A 14,304-nucleotide genomic window follows, 5' to 3' on the forward strand; every position below is an offset into this window, starting at 1 on the left:
GGTGGTGGCGGAATATAACGGAGCAGCAGCACGATGCTCATGTGACGATGACGAGATTGCCATGGCAATTATCTCGGGATATAAGAGCAAAAGAGAGAAAGATGGTGAAATCAGAGGAGAAAAGGAGGGGAAACTTGTACTGCCCTCCATTAAAAAGAAAAAGGAGAAAGACGCCACTACTTTACTCTGTTATCCACTTTGGATTGGTTTCAGTATACCAACTCTCGTTGGCTCGTGTGGGGTGTCGAACTTGTTTCCCCAGTCGCAAAAAAAAATTTTTAAAGAAAGAAAGAAAAGAAAAAAAAACAGGTCCGTCTCTTTTTGTTGTATATTTTAAAACGGGCAGTGCATGTTTTTACCGCGTCAACCTTGAGCGGGAGACGAGACACGACTGCGGTTGCAGCCACACCTGTTCTCCCTCTGTTCCGTGTTGGGAATAGATCTCCAGGAAAAATATCGATTGGATTCAAGTGATTTTTGCAATTTGTGCATTGACAATATGGATCTTTTTTACAGTTTTCTGTTTCAGTAAGAGACAACAAATACGAAGGAAAGAAACTTGTTGTTGTTGTTGGCAAACGAAAAGTGTCACGTACCAGAAAAGGCCAAAATGTGTCGGAACATCACGCTCGTCGCAGCTGTCAATTCTTTAGTAAGTTTTATTTTTATTTCATATTTTTCTTTTTAGGGCTGCCCGCAATTATTCGCGCAAAGTGTGTTTCCGGGTCGTTCATTCTTTTCTCCGTCGCTGCGCCTAAGGGACTGAATAATCTTTTTTTTGCTATTAGGCTGCTGTTTGTAAAAGTGTCACATGGTAGCGACGCGAATATTTCCATCACCAACAATGTCGTCGTTTTCACAGCACTTATTTTATTTTCTTTCTTAGTTACAAACGGGATTATGTGTTTGTTTTGGCGTGGTAGCCATGCTCATGTACGACTGCAAACTGACTCCTACGCCAATTCAAACGTCGGACCCTAACAATCCAAGTCCATTGGTGGCCTTTACCAACAGTTTCTACCTTCAATATTTTCATTGTATGTTTCTATTGGATTATTTCATATTCAATTTTCCCCCTTGCATTTATTAAAATTCTTTAACTGTCATTTCAACAGCCAGGAATAATTGTATCGCTCGCAACGATGAATATTGGAAAAATATTAACGACACGCAAACAGGAGTCGTGACGAAATCCAATCAGGTGCATGGAATGTTTATCGGATACATCGTCGAAAATGGGCTATGGTTCATCTGCTCTATTCTTCTGTTCTTCGGTATCTTCTCCGACTTTTCTCTTGATTAGTTTTCTCTTTTTTAAACAAATTTCTCTTTCAAAATTGGATAATAAGTGACTCTATTAAATAACAATTAATGTCGTGATACTAGGTGGTCTACTCCGAACGAAATGGATTTATGTTACTTACGCATCGACTCAGTTTACCGTCATTCTCTACGACGTCATACTGATAGTCATATTTGCCTTGGATTTCAAAAGTTACAAAGTATAAAACCATTTTTGGTGACGAAATCTTTTTTTTTAAATAAATTAAAACCCGTTGATAACAAAAACTTTCTTTGTTTGAATCAGGAATTTCAAGGCAATCCGAACACACCGAGGATAACTAAAGAAACGATGCTTGTCAACATCATCGGTACCTTGGTTGTGTCATTTTGGCCGTAGATTACATCACACTGATAACGTGTCCTTTTTTACGCAGTGATGCTGCTAATCGTTTCGCGATTTGTCGTCTTCTTGATTGTCAACATGACATTCGCCTGTCTCGTTCAAGGATTTATCAACAGTTTACCTTCATCCAAGGTTTTATTTCTTTTCAAATATCACTACTGTGTACTTTTATTTCATTCATAAAATTCGATGTAATCGAAAGATGAAACAGGTGAAAAGTCACAACAAAAGGAAAAATGCTAGTCCGTCCCATCATCGGCCTCCGCAACTAAACGACCCACATCAACCACCGTACGATCCGTATCAGCAGGAACGTTTTCAACCGCAGCATCTTTACCCGCCTGGTTATAAAGCATCTCGCTATCCGGATGTTGTCAGTCACCCAGGGAAATTTGATGACAGCAGTGATGAGATTATTGTCAGTCCAGCAATGCGGTAGGAGACGCAATTCCACCAGACATGTACGACAACAGCAAACGTGATTAATCTCGTTTTGTTTTTCCCTTCCCGTCAGCAGGTACGGATCGCCGAGCAGGAATTTACCAGCCGTCACGAATTATCGAGAGCCGCGGAATTTCGATGCCGGTCGTCAACAGGCGGCCCTACCCCCTGTTCGGATGCCGAGCAAAAGTCACGAATCTGTCCAGCATCCATATTCATCAAATAGGAACAACAGGATGAGCGATAGACGCCCGTCGCCGCCTAGACAGCGATACCCACCGGAACGTCATCCATCCCCTGACAGCTACCGATCGAGTACCAGTTATGAAGGTCCACCTGCCAATTACTTTGACGACTCTGCCCGTAAAACGAGTTTCAACGCGAAACCTCAGTACAACGAAGGTATGTCTGATTAACTTGTGGAAATGGGGAAAAAGGTACTCAATTTTGAACCGTTTTTTTTTTTTTTTTAGATCGAAGACGTCAGCCAACAGCATCCGCAGGCAATTTGCCACCACCGAATGAAGGGGAATCCTCGCAGAATGTCCGATTTGCTGCCCCGATGCGTCGTGAATCGTTTGATCGTTTTTCCAGCAGCTCAGATCAGCTGAAAAATCAACGTCCGTGGTCTTACATTAGTCCCGAAGATTTACCTTCCTCGCCAAATAAACTCAATCAGTTTTACAGCAGCAGGTAAATAACCAATTGGTGTTCAAAGTGAAAAGGTTTTCAACAAAGTTGTTGCGTTGCAGAAATGCCATGAACGAAAAGCAAACTTCCCACGCGTTACCTGCAGTCGACGAGTACGAGCCGGACCATCAGCCGTCAGTGAAACAGCAACGAAAACGTGAGTATCACAAACGACATTCAGTTGAATTGAGACAGCCCCTTCTAGCCCGAGAGGAAAGTCCTCGACATCGACCACCTCCAGTTCACCAGCTTTACGAAAATGTAGAACCATCAATCAAGAAGAATGTCCGTTTCAGTAAGCGTACACAATCGCTGGATTATTTAGAGAAAACGTCAGCCGAAAGTCCGGTCGTTAAGCGCATCAAACAACACAAGTCCAAATCACCCAACAAAATCGATGAGAAAAAGAAAAGAGTAACAAAGGAGTTCAGCAGCAGTGGAGAAGAACTTTGCACGGATGAATTCCTGCTTTTAAATTACAATCATAGCTTCAAGAAATCACAACAACAAAATGTTGTAGCGGATGCCAGTAAGAGAACCGTTCGTTATCCGAACAAAATTCTAACGGATTTGAAAAGATCTCCTTCGTCTGCCAGTTCGCCAAATTTAGTGTTTGATCCAGCCTCCAACACGGCACGGCTCGTGTACGGAGAACAACAACAGTCTAATAAATCCTTCAAAGTCCTTCAAAGCCCGCAGCAAAGAAAAGTCTATCTTAACGAAACTTCCATTTAAAGAACATGACACGTCTGGCTAAAATAACGGTCTTCTTCTCACGCTGTTTCTTTGAGAAAAAGAAACGTGCAGGTGTTTGATGAACTTTTTCTTGTAAAGTTCCCTTACTAGGGGGCTGAGAATTAACAGCAGTATTTCACACGGTCTCAACGAAATCGCCATACCTTTCCCCACAAATTTTATCAAAAGAAATTTTAGATTTCGTCATTTTTATAGTTACTACGATTTATTGTGTTCAACAACAAGAAAAGCTGCTTCATTTTACAATATACGAAAGTTTTTGTTAAATTATTTGATTTTTATTTCTTTACAGATGCGCGCTACTAAAACCAAAATCCCCTTTTACGAATCCACCCAGATGCTCAGCTCAAGTTTGATTATTTAAAAAGTTCGGGCATTTCAACATTATCCCAGTGATTTATTTTCCAGCCAGTATGGTGGCCTACTGCTACGCTTTCAGATCCTGTTCTATTAATCGAGATTACGTCCACTAAATACACACTTGCCATGCTCAAAATGAGATGACCTTTTTAATTTTGGAAAACAAAATCGTGATTAAATTTATTATTGCAGAATTTTTTTATTTCCCTTTAAAAAAAAAATCCGTCATAACAAAAACAATAATAATTCAAATTTTAAATGCCGAATTTGTCGATTGATTACTAATTGGATTGATATGGCACGAAGGGTTGAAATTGGCGCGAAAATTATTTAGAACTGATCTTCTCCAGTTCAACACTTTCATTAGTGAATTGGCGGGCTAACGAGGAACATTAGGTGCTCCTACGGGCTTCTTCAAGCTTTCTTGCATTTTGCGTTTCGTATTTTCTCTCAATACTTTGTAATTTACGCAATTCAAATAATAACTTTGCCATCCACTACTAAATTACTTGCTGAGAGAACCATCTCGTCCTTTAACTAGAACTGTGCGGTTGCTTCACGTGAGCCAAACACGTGGTTTGAGTTATTTGATTGTAAAAGATAGATATCAGTGCAGTCTTCATTGTTTATGTGACCTGCTTAACTGAAACTCTTAAAAAAACAACAGACAATAGTGACGGCATGAACAGATGGAACTGAAATCTGTTCATCTGGTTCAGAAGGGGGTCGATGATGGTACATGAGATCTACGCTGATGGGCAGAGCGAACTTGAGCAAATGTACTGCATGCTGAACAATACCACCAAGAGAAGGCGATGCAGTTGATGAATCCAGTTAAGGCAAGCAACAGTGGGTTGACACTGTGGTGACGAGGCAGGCCCCGGAGATCATATTGGTGAGTGATGATCAAAAATTTCAATCAGTATACCATGCAAGCCTCTGTCTTAGTTTAAGGTGTTCTAGATTAATATTGGAATTCTGTTTGTGTATGGTTATCCCATATTTGCCTTTGGAGAAAATTCTTTAAACTGTTGATGCTGTTTTTTTCTTCCTTGTTTCCCTTTGCAAATCTATTAGGGCCAGCTTCTCTTGATTTTTGTGCACTTCAAAGAAAGACGATTCAGTGTCTGAATCTTTTTTTCTAATTTGGTTGATGATTTGCTATTGTTCGCCATTTTATTTGAATCGATGAGAAAATTCTTGAAACTGTTTGATGATGCCGTTTTTCCTTATTCCCCTTGCGATTGGGTCAGGTTTTCTTAATTTTTGTGCACTCGTAGGAGAAAAGATTCAATGCCTGAATCTATTTTTCTAAACAGGTTTAACCATTGTTTTTTGTTGACATTTTCCACCTGAATTGCAATTGAAGGCCGTTATTTCGAACGTTAGATGGCGTTTACCACCACAGAATTAAAATTTTTAAATTAATGTTGGTTTCATCTGCTAGATGGCGTTTACCGCCATTTTTAGAAATTAACAATTTTAAACTAATGTTGGTTTCATCTGCTAGATGGCGTTTACCACAATTTTCAGAAATTAAAAATTTTAAACTAATGTCGGTTCATCTGCTAGATGGCTCTACTTGAACGTTGAAATTTAAAAAATGTAGTGTCATTCATCTGCTAGATGGCGTTGTCGCTATTTCTAGTACATTTTAAACGTTATGTCAGTTTCCTCTGGTAGGTGGCGCGGAAGGTCGATACATTTTTTAAAATACCCTATTTGATTTCACACGCCGTTTGATCTGCATAATCAATTGAATGCCTGGCAGCTGGAACTCTTGATTGAGTAAAATAGTCGAAACTTTTGAAACTCTTAACTGTCGATAGCGATTCGAAGAACAATCATGCGACACACGCGGTGCGTTGCGTATAACCTTAGAGTATTACACAACTGGTGCCCTCCACGTAACAGCAAATCATTCTAATGGAGCTGGGGTTTATACGTGGGCGTCTTTTTGATATTTCCTTCCGTTTTTTTTTTTTTATTATTTCCGTTGTCAAAAACAGATCAAAAGGAAACCTTGATAAAGTCAGTCCGGAATTCAATCAAGTCGAACATGACAACAAAAAAAAAAGCTTTTTCCTACTATATAGGATTTATATATATATATATATTTATTTATTTATATGTATATAAATTGAAATGGTAAAAGGCTATTCTTACCGGGGCGGTGCCTTTCTCAAGGATTCTTTCCTTTTCTATTGAATAGTTACATTGTTGGCGCTTTACAGTATCCGAAGCGGAAACTCGGCTTTTCCTATCCTACAATAATAAAGTCTGAATTCTTGGAGATTGAAAAAAACCATTGGAGAATGTTTTTGTATTTCATCCTTCGGAAATCCATTAGTTTTATACACTTTTGATGTTGATGTTGTTGTTGTTTGGGTCGGGGGTTAGGGTGGGGGGGGGGGAATTGGACGTGGGGAAGGCGAAGCTTTTCAATATAGAATTAGTCATTGATTATTATGATTTTTGTCGTACCGGGATAGATCAGCAGGTGGAAATAGTCTCACACGGACTTAAATCCCCTTGCTATCGAATTCCCGTTTTCTTTTTTTTTTGTGGACTGCCAATGTAATTGAAATTTTGATGGGCAGGATTTGGAGGAGGGGGGGGGGGTGATATCTTGACAAAAACTGGAGAGCGATCCTTGTTTTCACAGTCGTCTATGAGCTTCCACGTTTTCTTGCTGCGCAGAGTTGATTGGAATTGTAAATTGAATGATTTCCATCGGCTTATGCGCATTTGCCATTTGATATTTTTGTGGGACGATCAACTAGAGTACGAACGCTATCAAGTTGATTGCATAAAGTCTGTAGGAATCGATTGGGCCGGCTTATTTTCCCTTGCGGTTTGTGTAGCGAGACCCTTGCGAGTGTGTTTGTATGTCTAGTGTCGAGAGAGAGAGAAAGAGAGAGAAAAGGGAAGGCCAAAGTGTAACACCAAACAACTATGGGGGCTGTAAAGATGTCGGCGTGAAAGATTGACGCATAGTGTGGGACTATAGCAGAAGAAAAAAAAAACCCAAAAAACAAATCGAGTCGAGACAGAGGGGTCCTAAAGATCAATGATTCAGGAGCTCTTTGTCTGCGATACATCCAATCGCCCTAAAAGCTTCTCTTTTTTTAATTTTTTTTTTGTTGCTTTTATTATTCTGTTGAAATTTTTTTTTTATTTTTCGTCGTCGTCGTTGTCGTCCACTCAATGTATTGATCTCCATCTCAGGTAGATTGTCTACCTGACCACACTTCTTCATCATCTTTTTGCCTCTCTATCGTGCAGAGAGAGGAAGAGAGAGTCCTCCCCCCTCGCTGCGGTCTGAATAAAACAATCCATCAATATATACTGTATATATATCAGTATAGTTAAAGAAAAGAGAGTAGCAAAGTCAAACTTTAGCCATTGATTAGATATCGAGCAACAAAGAGAAGGAAAGTACGTGTGGGCATCATCAAAGTAACGAATCGTGTTGGGGGCTAGTAATCAGGGCGTCATTAATCTCGACCTCCAAATTCTTGCTGTCACACAATCTAAGAGTAACATTGTAGATGAGAAATATATATCAGTTGTTGGCCAGCTTTTAATAGTCGTACCCAGTCGTAGAAAAAGGTTTTTTTTTTGGGTGGGGGGGGGGGGCCCAATCGGTTCGGATTTAAGACTTTTCCCCCCCGTTCTCGTGAGAGCACCAGATTTTGAAAAATATTCCCGTTTTTCTTGTTTGTTGTTGCTGCTGCTATGCAGGGTGGGTGTAGGGGGGAGAGGGTAGGTTTACGTTATAATCCCCCTTTGATATGCCTGGCACGTGTGCAATAAGCCTTTCTATTTCTCTCTCTCTCTCTCTCTCTCTCTTTTTTCGTTTGCCTTGTTCTATTCAAACGGGGGAAACGACGTATTTTTGCCTGTAGAAGAATATCGTCTGTGTGCGGATGATAGGGCTGATGGATAATACCCAAAAGAGGAACACGCTAGTTTGTTGAAACCGATCCCAATTGTGAAAATTGAAAATGCGGGGCGAAAGGGAGTGAAAAATTATTTCCAAAATCGATGGTTTTTTGCGCTTGGAGCAACGACGCAAACAAAAAATGAAAAATGTCGCCATAGAAAAAGAAGGTGTGTGTGTCGCGTGTGACGCTAAGCGAAATTGAAACTAACGACCTACCTGACGAGATTCTGCTGCTGTTTGTTCAGCCATGTGCGCTCATGTTGAAATTGCCCACCTGAAAAAAAAAAAACGCCTTTTTCTTTTTGCTTGCGCATTTGTTTAACGAGATCCACGAGGCATCAACTTGATTACGGAATGCTCCACTTCTTTCTTTTTTTTTCCTTTTTCCTTTTCTTTTTCGTTACATTTTCACAGTTCAGTGGCAATGCAACGATTACGTCACTGTTTGGCTGCATTGTTTCTTTGCTTTACGAGCATAAAAGCTCGTTAGTCTTTCATTTGTTTAGACGGACCAAAGCTACTCTGTGCTTAACCAACAGCATACGCACTATAAAGCCTAATTTAGTCCAAAGTTGAGCTCTTCCTTTTTTTTTTTATTTTGTGTTTTTCTGCCTCTGAGAAGAAAAGAAATGAAAGAGGGGCTAGTCTTGGAGAGAAGATTGGCTTTTTTGGCTGGTGCGCTGCTCTCGAGCCAATTATCTGTTAGCATGCAACAAGGATTCATGGTCTAATTGCCCGAGGATCGCCTTCAGCTCTACGCCTACACCACCCACTGGGTCTAATCGAATGAAAACCTTTTTCCCTTTTTCTTTCTTTTTTTCTTTTTTTCTTTTTTGAGGTTGTTGTTAATATAGTGTTTTCATGCTGCAGAGATAGAAGCCAGAATCTTATCCCCCCACCTCTTTTTTCGCGCGTTAATTGACTTGCGCGCCACCGACGCGATCGATTGATCGATGAGATATGAATGAAGCAACCTCAAAACTGAATTTTGGGGGCAGGGGGGATTCATTAAAAATCAAAAAGAAACTGGTTGTGCGATGAAGAAAAGAAAGTCAATCAACGATCAGATGCTGGAATTCAGCCAAGGGCATTTGGAAATCATTGATTGATTCGTCATTGTTTGATTTGCCTACGATAATCATGATGTCCAGCCCCGCCCTTTTTATTTTCCATTTTTTTTAAACTGTTTCCCTTTCTTTCTATCGATCGATTTTAATAATGACGATGAATTGCGCTTGAAAATGAACCCCAACAACTGACCTGCCGCTGCGTCACCGTGATAATAGCATTGCAATTTAGCTGGAGGGGGGGAGGGTTCGTCAAATGTTCTTTTACAATCTACGACTAATAATCTGCTGCTCAACAGTTGCCGTTTTTTATTTGTTATTTATTTTTTCTAAATGCATTGGCTTGACCCGATTCGTGCGGCCACGACTATCGTGAATTCGTGACTGCAATCTTGAAAAAGGGAAAGCCGTCAAACAGCATTTTTCTCTCTTCTTTCGAACGTTGCCGTGCAACTAAACAAACGACAGACGATCCACGTCTGTGATTGATTCAAACAAACAAAAAATTAAATAAATAAATAAATGAAGCAATAAGCGAAACATTTCCAGTTCCGTTTTTTGCGTTTTCCCATTGAAAACGCGGGGGCTATTTCAGTTTTGAGGGACGTGGGCGAGCACGTCATTGAGGGCGGCATCAGGTTGGTGTCGGGACTGGTTTTTTTTTTCATTTTTCGTCTTTTTCCCATCATCACTCAAATAGACGGCGTTGTTGAATATAAATATATCAATGATTTCTACCGAAGAAACTCCACCACACACACACACACACACACGAAAATCTAATGAAAAGTGAGGGGGGCGTGTCGTTGATTAAACGGCGCAACTCGGGGGTTACGTACTCGCTACTGCAGCACTCGACTTTCCTTATCGGTTCGGATCGACTTTTGCATAATTTATTGCGCATCACAGCCGTCCCCCCCTGCCCCTTGAAAGTTTGATCGTTATCAACGACGATGTGATGCAGTCGACGATTCCTGAAGATGCTCATCGTGTGAAATGTCATCGCTAAGTGGGGGAGGGCAAAGAAACGCTGATTAAAACACGTGTGTGATAAATGGGTCTTCTCGCTCGACTAAATCAATTAAAATTAAAACATAACAAATAAAAAAAAACATAAAAAACAAAGAGGAGACTATCGCAGAGAACAGGTATCGTGTTTTGTTCGTCACATTTAGCGTTGACGTGGTGGCTCGCTGTTGAAACACGTTCCAGGTGTGTACCTGTTTTCGTGTCGAGGGGTGCCAGAGGGAAAAATTCCAATTTGTTGGCTGTCAGCAAAAGTTTGTCGATGCCGACATAATAAATGCAAGAAAGACAAAAGCCATCATGCAAATGAGAGGCAACTTGTTTGTCTTCTTTTGCTCTTTTTTCTGCGATTTTGATTCGAGAAAAAGTGATGTCTGCCATTTTGGGTATGAGCCAATTTACACTTGACCTCGTCAACATCACGTGGGAAGAAAAAAAAAAAGAATCCTCTCAAGAATTACATTCTCGTTTTGTTTATCCCCCCCCCCTAAACAGATGAGGGGGAGAATTTTGTTGTCGATACCCCCAAAGACGTTTCTTGTATAGAGAGAAGATTACAATTTCAACACGTCGTGTTTCATCATCATAAATATGGACGACCTCCCGTTGTGTAACCTAACCCGTACTGATGTGCACATCATTCTTCTTTTGTTTTTTCCTTCTCCTCTCCCTCACCTTTTTTTTGTTTTGTTTTTTGTTTCTTCTTCTTCTTTTAAAGACGAAATGAACATTTTCAGCCCATTCACGTGGACGAGGTGGAGCAACCTGGATTTCGACTCGATCTGATTCGATGGCGAAATGGATCGAATTTAAAGTTGGCCAAACTCATTTGGAGTGGACGGGCAGGGCAAATCTCATTACGTTGGACGTCGTGCGTAGTTGAGCTTTATTGAATTTTGGCTCCTTGTTTTTGGATGAGGGGCGGACGTCCCTGATGCCGACCAAAGTAATCAACGCCACCCAAATGTCGGACGTGTTCTAATTCAATAACATGTTAAATCTCGTCCCTAAAGGGGAATTGGAGTTGACTCTATTTTTTTTCTCTCTCTTTTATTTATTCATTTATTTTTTTAAAATTCTATTCGAGCGAGAAAATTAGTTTAAGAATTCTTGGGCTCTTCATTATCGACAGACGAGGTTTAAATAAAAAACAAAAATGGCTTACGTCTGTGGAACTCGACAGCAGTTTGTTACGGATATGATTTTTTTTTTTTTTTCTCTGAAATAAAAAAAAAAAACGGTTTGGAGAGAGATGATTTATAGGGACCGGCTGTTATATTTTGCTGCGCTTATTAGTGAAAGAAAATTATTTTTGGAATGATTGTTATTCTTTTTCCTTTTTCTTTTTCTTTTTTGAAATGGAGGAGGAGCAAAGCCAAATTCCTCCGAGTCGAAAAAAAAAGGAAAAAAAAGGAGGTCCATGACCCAACTCTTGACGATTTATATCAGGGGCTTTAACAATTAATATTTCCCTTTTTTGTGTGTGTTAAAACAAAGAGAAACTCATAAAAAGGTGTGCTGACATGAAGAAGAAGAAGAAGAAGAGAGAAAAAAGGGGGGTGGTGAAACAGGTCGACAAACTGTCACACACACACACACACTTTGAGCCTTCATAAATAGTTATCAGCTCTTCTTCCTTTTTGTGCGCCACGGTTGAGCTGGGCAGACGGGCAAAGGTTAAAAGTTCATTTTCCTATGCCTTTTTCTATGCCTTTATTCATTTATTGAAATGCACTGCCCTGTTTGAACAACCCCCAACCGATCGAGTTGCTGGGTGGCTTTTCTTTCCATAACGGTAGCTCCTGACTTTCCGATTTTCCAACGGAACATATTTAAAAATTTAAAACAAAAAAAAAAAAAAAAAAAACCCAAAAAGAGGGGAGGGTTGAGCCAAAAACAATTGACAATTCCTCGAGTCTTTGCAACTGGAGCCCAGTGTCGCTCTTAATGAGTCAACTTTGGAAAACTCTTTCGGGGTTCTTCTTCTTCTACTCTCCCTGCTTCTCTTTTTTTTTAATGAGCGCGTATACACACGCATGTGTGTAGCGGCGAGGACGTCAAACGAGGGCGTGGCTATTCACAGGAATAAACTGCCGACAAGTTTCTTGTTTCAACTCTTGAACACGTTTCAAATAACACGATCCAACAAGTCAATTTCCTCTGTATTTTTTTTAATTCCCTCCCCCCTTAATATTTGATTATCATTGATTCCGTTTTCGAAAGAAAGAAGAAAAAAAAAGAAATGTCATTTCACGGGAAATCATCGTCAAGTGGAGTTAATCATTTATTTTTCCAACTGGATACGCACGTGGCCGATTGGATGCGCCATCCCACCCGTTTCTCCTCTTCTCAATGACCAATTTATTTCTAAATATATAACGTGTCGGCGATATAGTTTCTTCTTGTTCAACGCCGTTACCCGGGTTAGCATCGAAAACAGTTTCTCCCCCTACTCCTACTCCTACACACATGCATCCGAACGCGTGTCTACGTATAAATCGCACAGCGGAGACTTAACCTTTTTATATACAGCTCGTATATGTATGTATTTGTGTTGCCCTATCTATTTAGAAGTGTGTTGGGGGGGGGGGTATAGGCGAGAGGGTGTCTGAATAAAGAAAAAAGAAAAGTGGCTCTCTATAACATCCGAAACTCTTATAAGCCCCTCCCTGTTGGCTATGATTGCATTTCGGATGTGTAGTTAGGGGATATGTTTGGCCCCCAGGGTTACGTCCATTATATGCAAAGGGATTACAACTTTTTTTTTCTTTCTTTTTTTCTGTCCCGAAATAGTTTGTGATGTAATTAAAATTTGGCAGCCATCTCTCTCTCTCTTTCCTTTCTTCCAAGAAATAAATAAAAGAGCGTCTTTTATTGGCCGTCTGAAAAGCGTCCCCGAAATCGAATAATCGACGCGATCAAATTCAATCATCCTGATGGTCGACCATCCATCGATTTCCACTACGTCTATAGAAATCTCCCATTTTTGTTGTTATTTATTTTCAAAATGTTTCCTGCAGAAAAGTACCTGACGTTGGCGTTCTATTTTTTGTTGTTTTTGTTTTTTAAAAAGAGTTTGATATATTTGGTTGGAAAAAAGGCCTGGGGCGAGCTTTGCGCACGCTAAAACATCAACAAGTAATCTATACGGAAAAGTTTGTCTAGCGATGGCGCACACAGACACACAACATCTGCCGCGCTTCCCAGCTTCCTCTTTGCCTCCCTGCCTCCCTGGCTCCCTGCCTTCCCCTTTTGCAAGACTCTTCAATAAAAATGCGAGGGAAATGAATCAAAAGCGATGGCGCCAGTTGATGAGGAGTGCAGTGGACTGTGCGGAGAGAACCAGCTGCTGTGCCAACCTCATTGCGGAGAAATGCGTGCGTATCGTCGATATTAATGCCAATCCAACAATGCGCTTGATAACTCGTGTTAAGAGATCGATGATGTTTACTCTGACTTTTTTTTTTTTTTCTTTTTCTTTTTTTTGTTGTTGATGTTGATGGTCAACAACATTTTTGTGCGTCTGCTAGTGAGAGAGAGAGGAGGGAACATTAAAAAGTTATCCGTTCCGCTTCCGTTCCGCTCCTCTGCCGTCCATTTCGGGGATGGGGTTGGGGGGGAAATGGATTTGTTCGTCTTTGCCAAAAAGGTGCACAGTACGTGGAAACTGAGCAACGCCAAGACACCTGGCAATGCAGCAAAACATGTTTTTTTTTGTGCTTTTGCCAGCCACCACTTTCCGATGCAGAAATAGAATGTGCCTTCTTTTCTTTGGTCGACAGGCTCACATATTTTCCGATCGTCTTGAATCATTAGAGGAGCCCGAGTCAACGAATTTATTGTTTTGAAAGGCGAGCTTAATAAGGACGTGCCAGTCGTTCCAGTTGACCAGGTGCTCTTTGTATAAATCAACGCCAAACGGTTCTATGCAAACGACCTACATTGCCCCGCCCCCTCTCCCCCAAACCGCGATCAAAACATTATCGTTTCACTTTTCTTTGATTCTATCGTCTATCTATCTAGTTCGTCTATTCTATCGGCGTGCTAAGGCAAAGGTCTGCAAACAAACGAAGTCAAAAGAGTGGGCAGTCGACAGACACGTTTAACCGCTTCTGTTTTCTTGGAAAAAATTGCGTGACCCACTGCCGTGTTTATTTCATTCTTATTATTAAGAACTCGCTCGTTCCAGAAAGTATATGCGACGTGATGATTTAGAGCTGCTCCTCTTTTGCATTGTAGCGTGAGATTGGCAGTTTTTTTTTCTATGTGTGTATGTGTCATCATTTTGACCGAAATTTACGCAATTAATCTGGCGCTCACGCGTGACTTTG

The 14,304-nt window shown here is 40.5% G+C and overlaps 1 protein-coding gene across 2 annotated transcripts; it reads left to right on the forward strand.

Annotated features, from left to right (window-relative positions):
* The first annotated feature begins 121 nt into the window (after nt 1–121).
* LOC116932314 (serine/arginine repetitive matrix protein 1) lies at nt 122–3,841 on the forward strand. 2 transcript variants are annotated; one of them, XM_045180511.1, is made up of 11 exons: nt 122–470; nt 530–652; nt 887–1,037; nt 1,116–1,274; nt 1,387–1,502; nt 1,589–1,652; nt 1,719–1,819; nt 1,890–2,122; nt 2,202–2,530; nt 2,602–2,821; nt 2,881–3,841. In XM_045180511.1, exons 2-11 carry the CDS (start codon nt 611–613, stop codon nt 3,551–3,553), a joined length of 2,088 nt encoding a protein of 695 aa, XP_045036446.1. In that variant the 5' UTR covers nt 122–470; nt 530–610; the 3' UTR covers nt 3,554–3,841. The 2 variants fall into 2 exon arrangements, with proteins under 2 accessions (XP_045036446.1, XP_032795972.2); XM_032940081.2 differs by having other exon boundaries at nt 130–652; nt 2,205–2,530.
* The last annotated feature ends 10,463 nt before the right edge of the window (nt 3,842–14,304 follow it).

The sequence above is a fragment of the Daphnia magna genome, linkage group LG10 (assembly GCF_020631705.1).
Source record: "Daphnia magna isolate NIES linkage group LG10, ASM2063170v1.1, whole genome shotgun sequence".
NCBI lineage: Eukaryota > Metazoa > Arthropoda > Branchiopoda > Diplostraca > Daphniidae > Daphnia > Daphnia magna.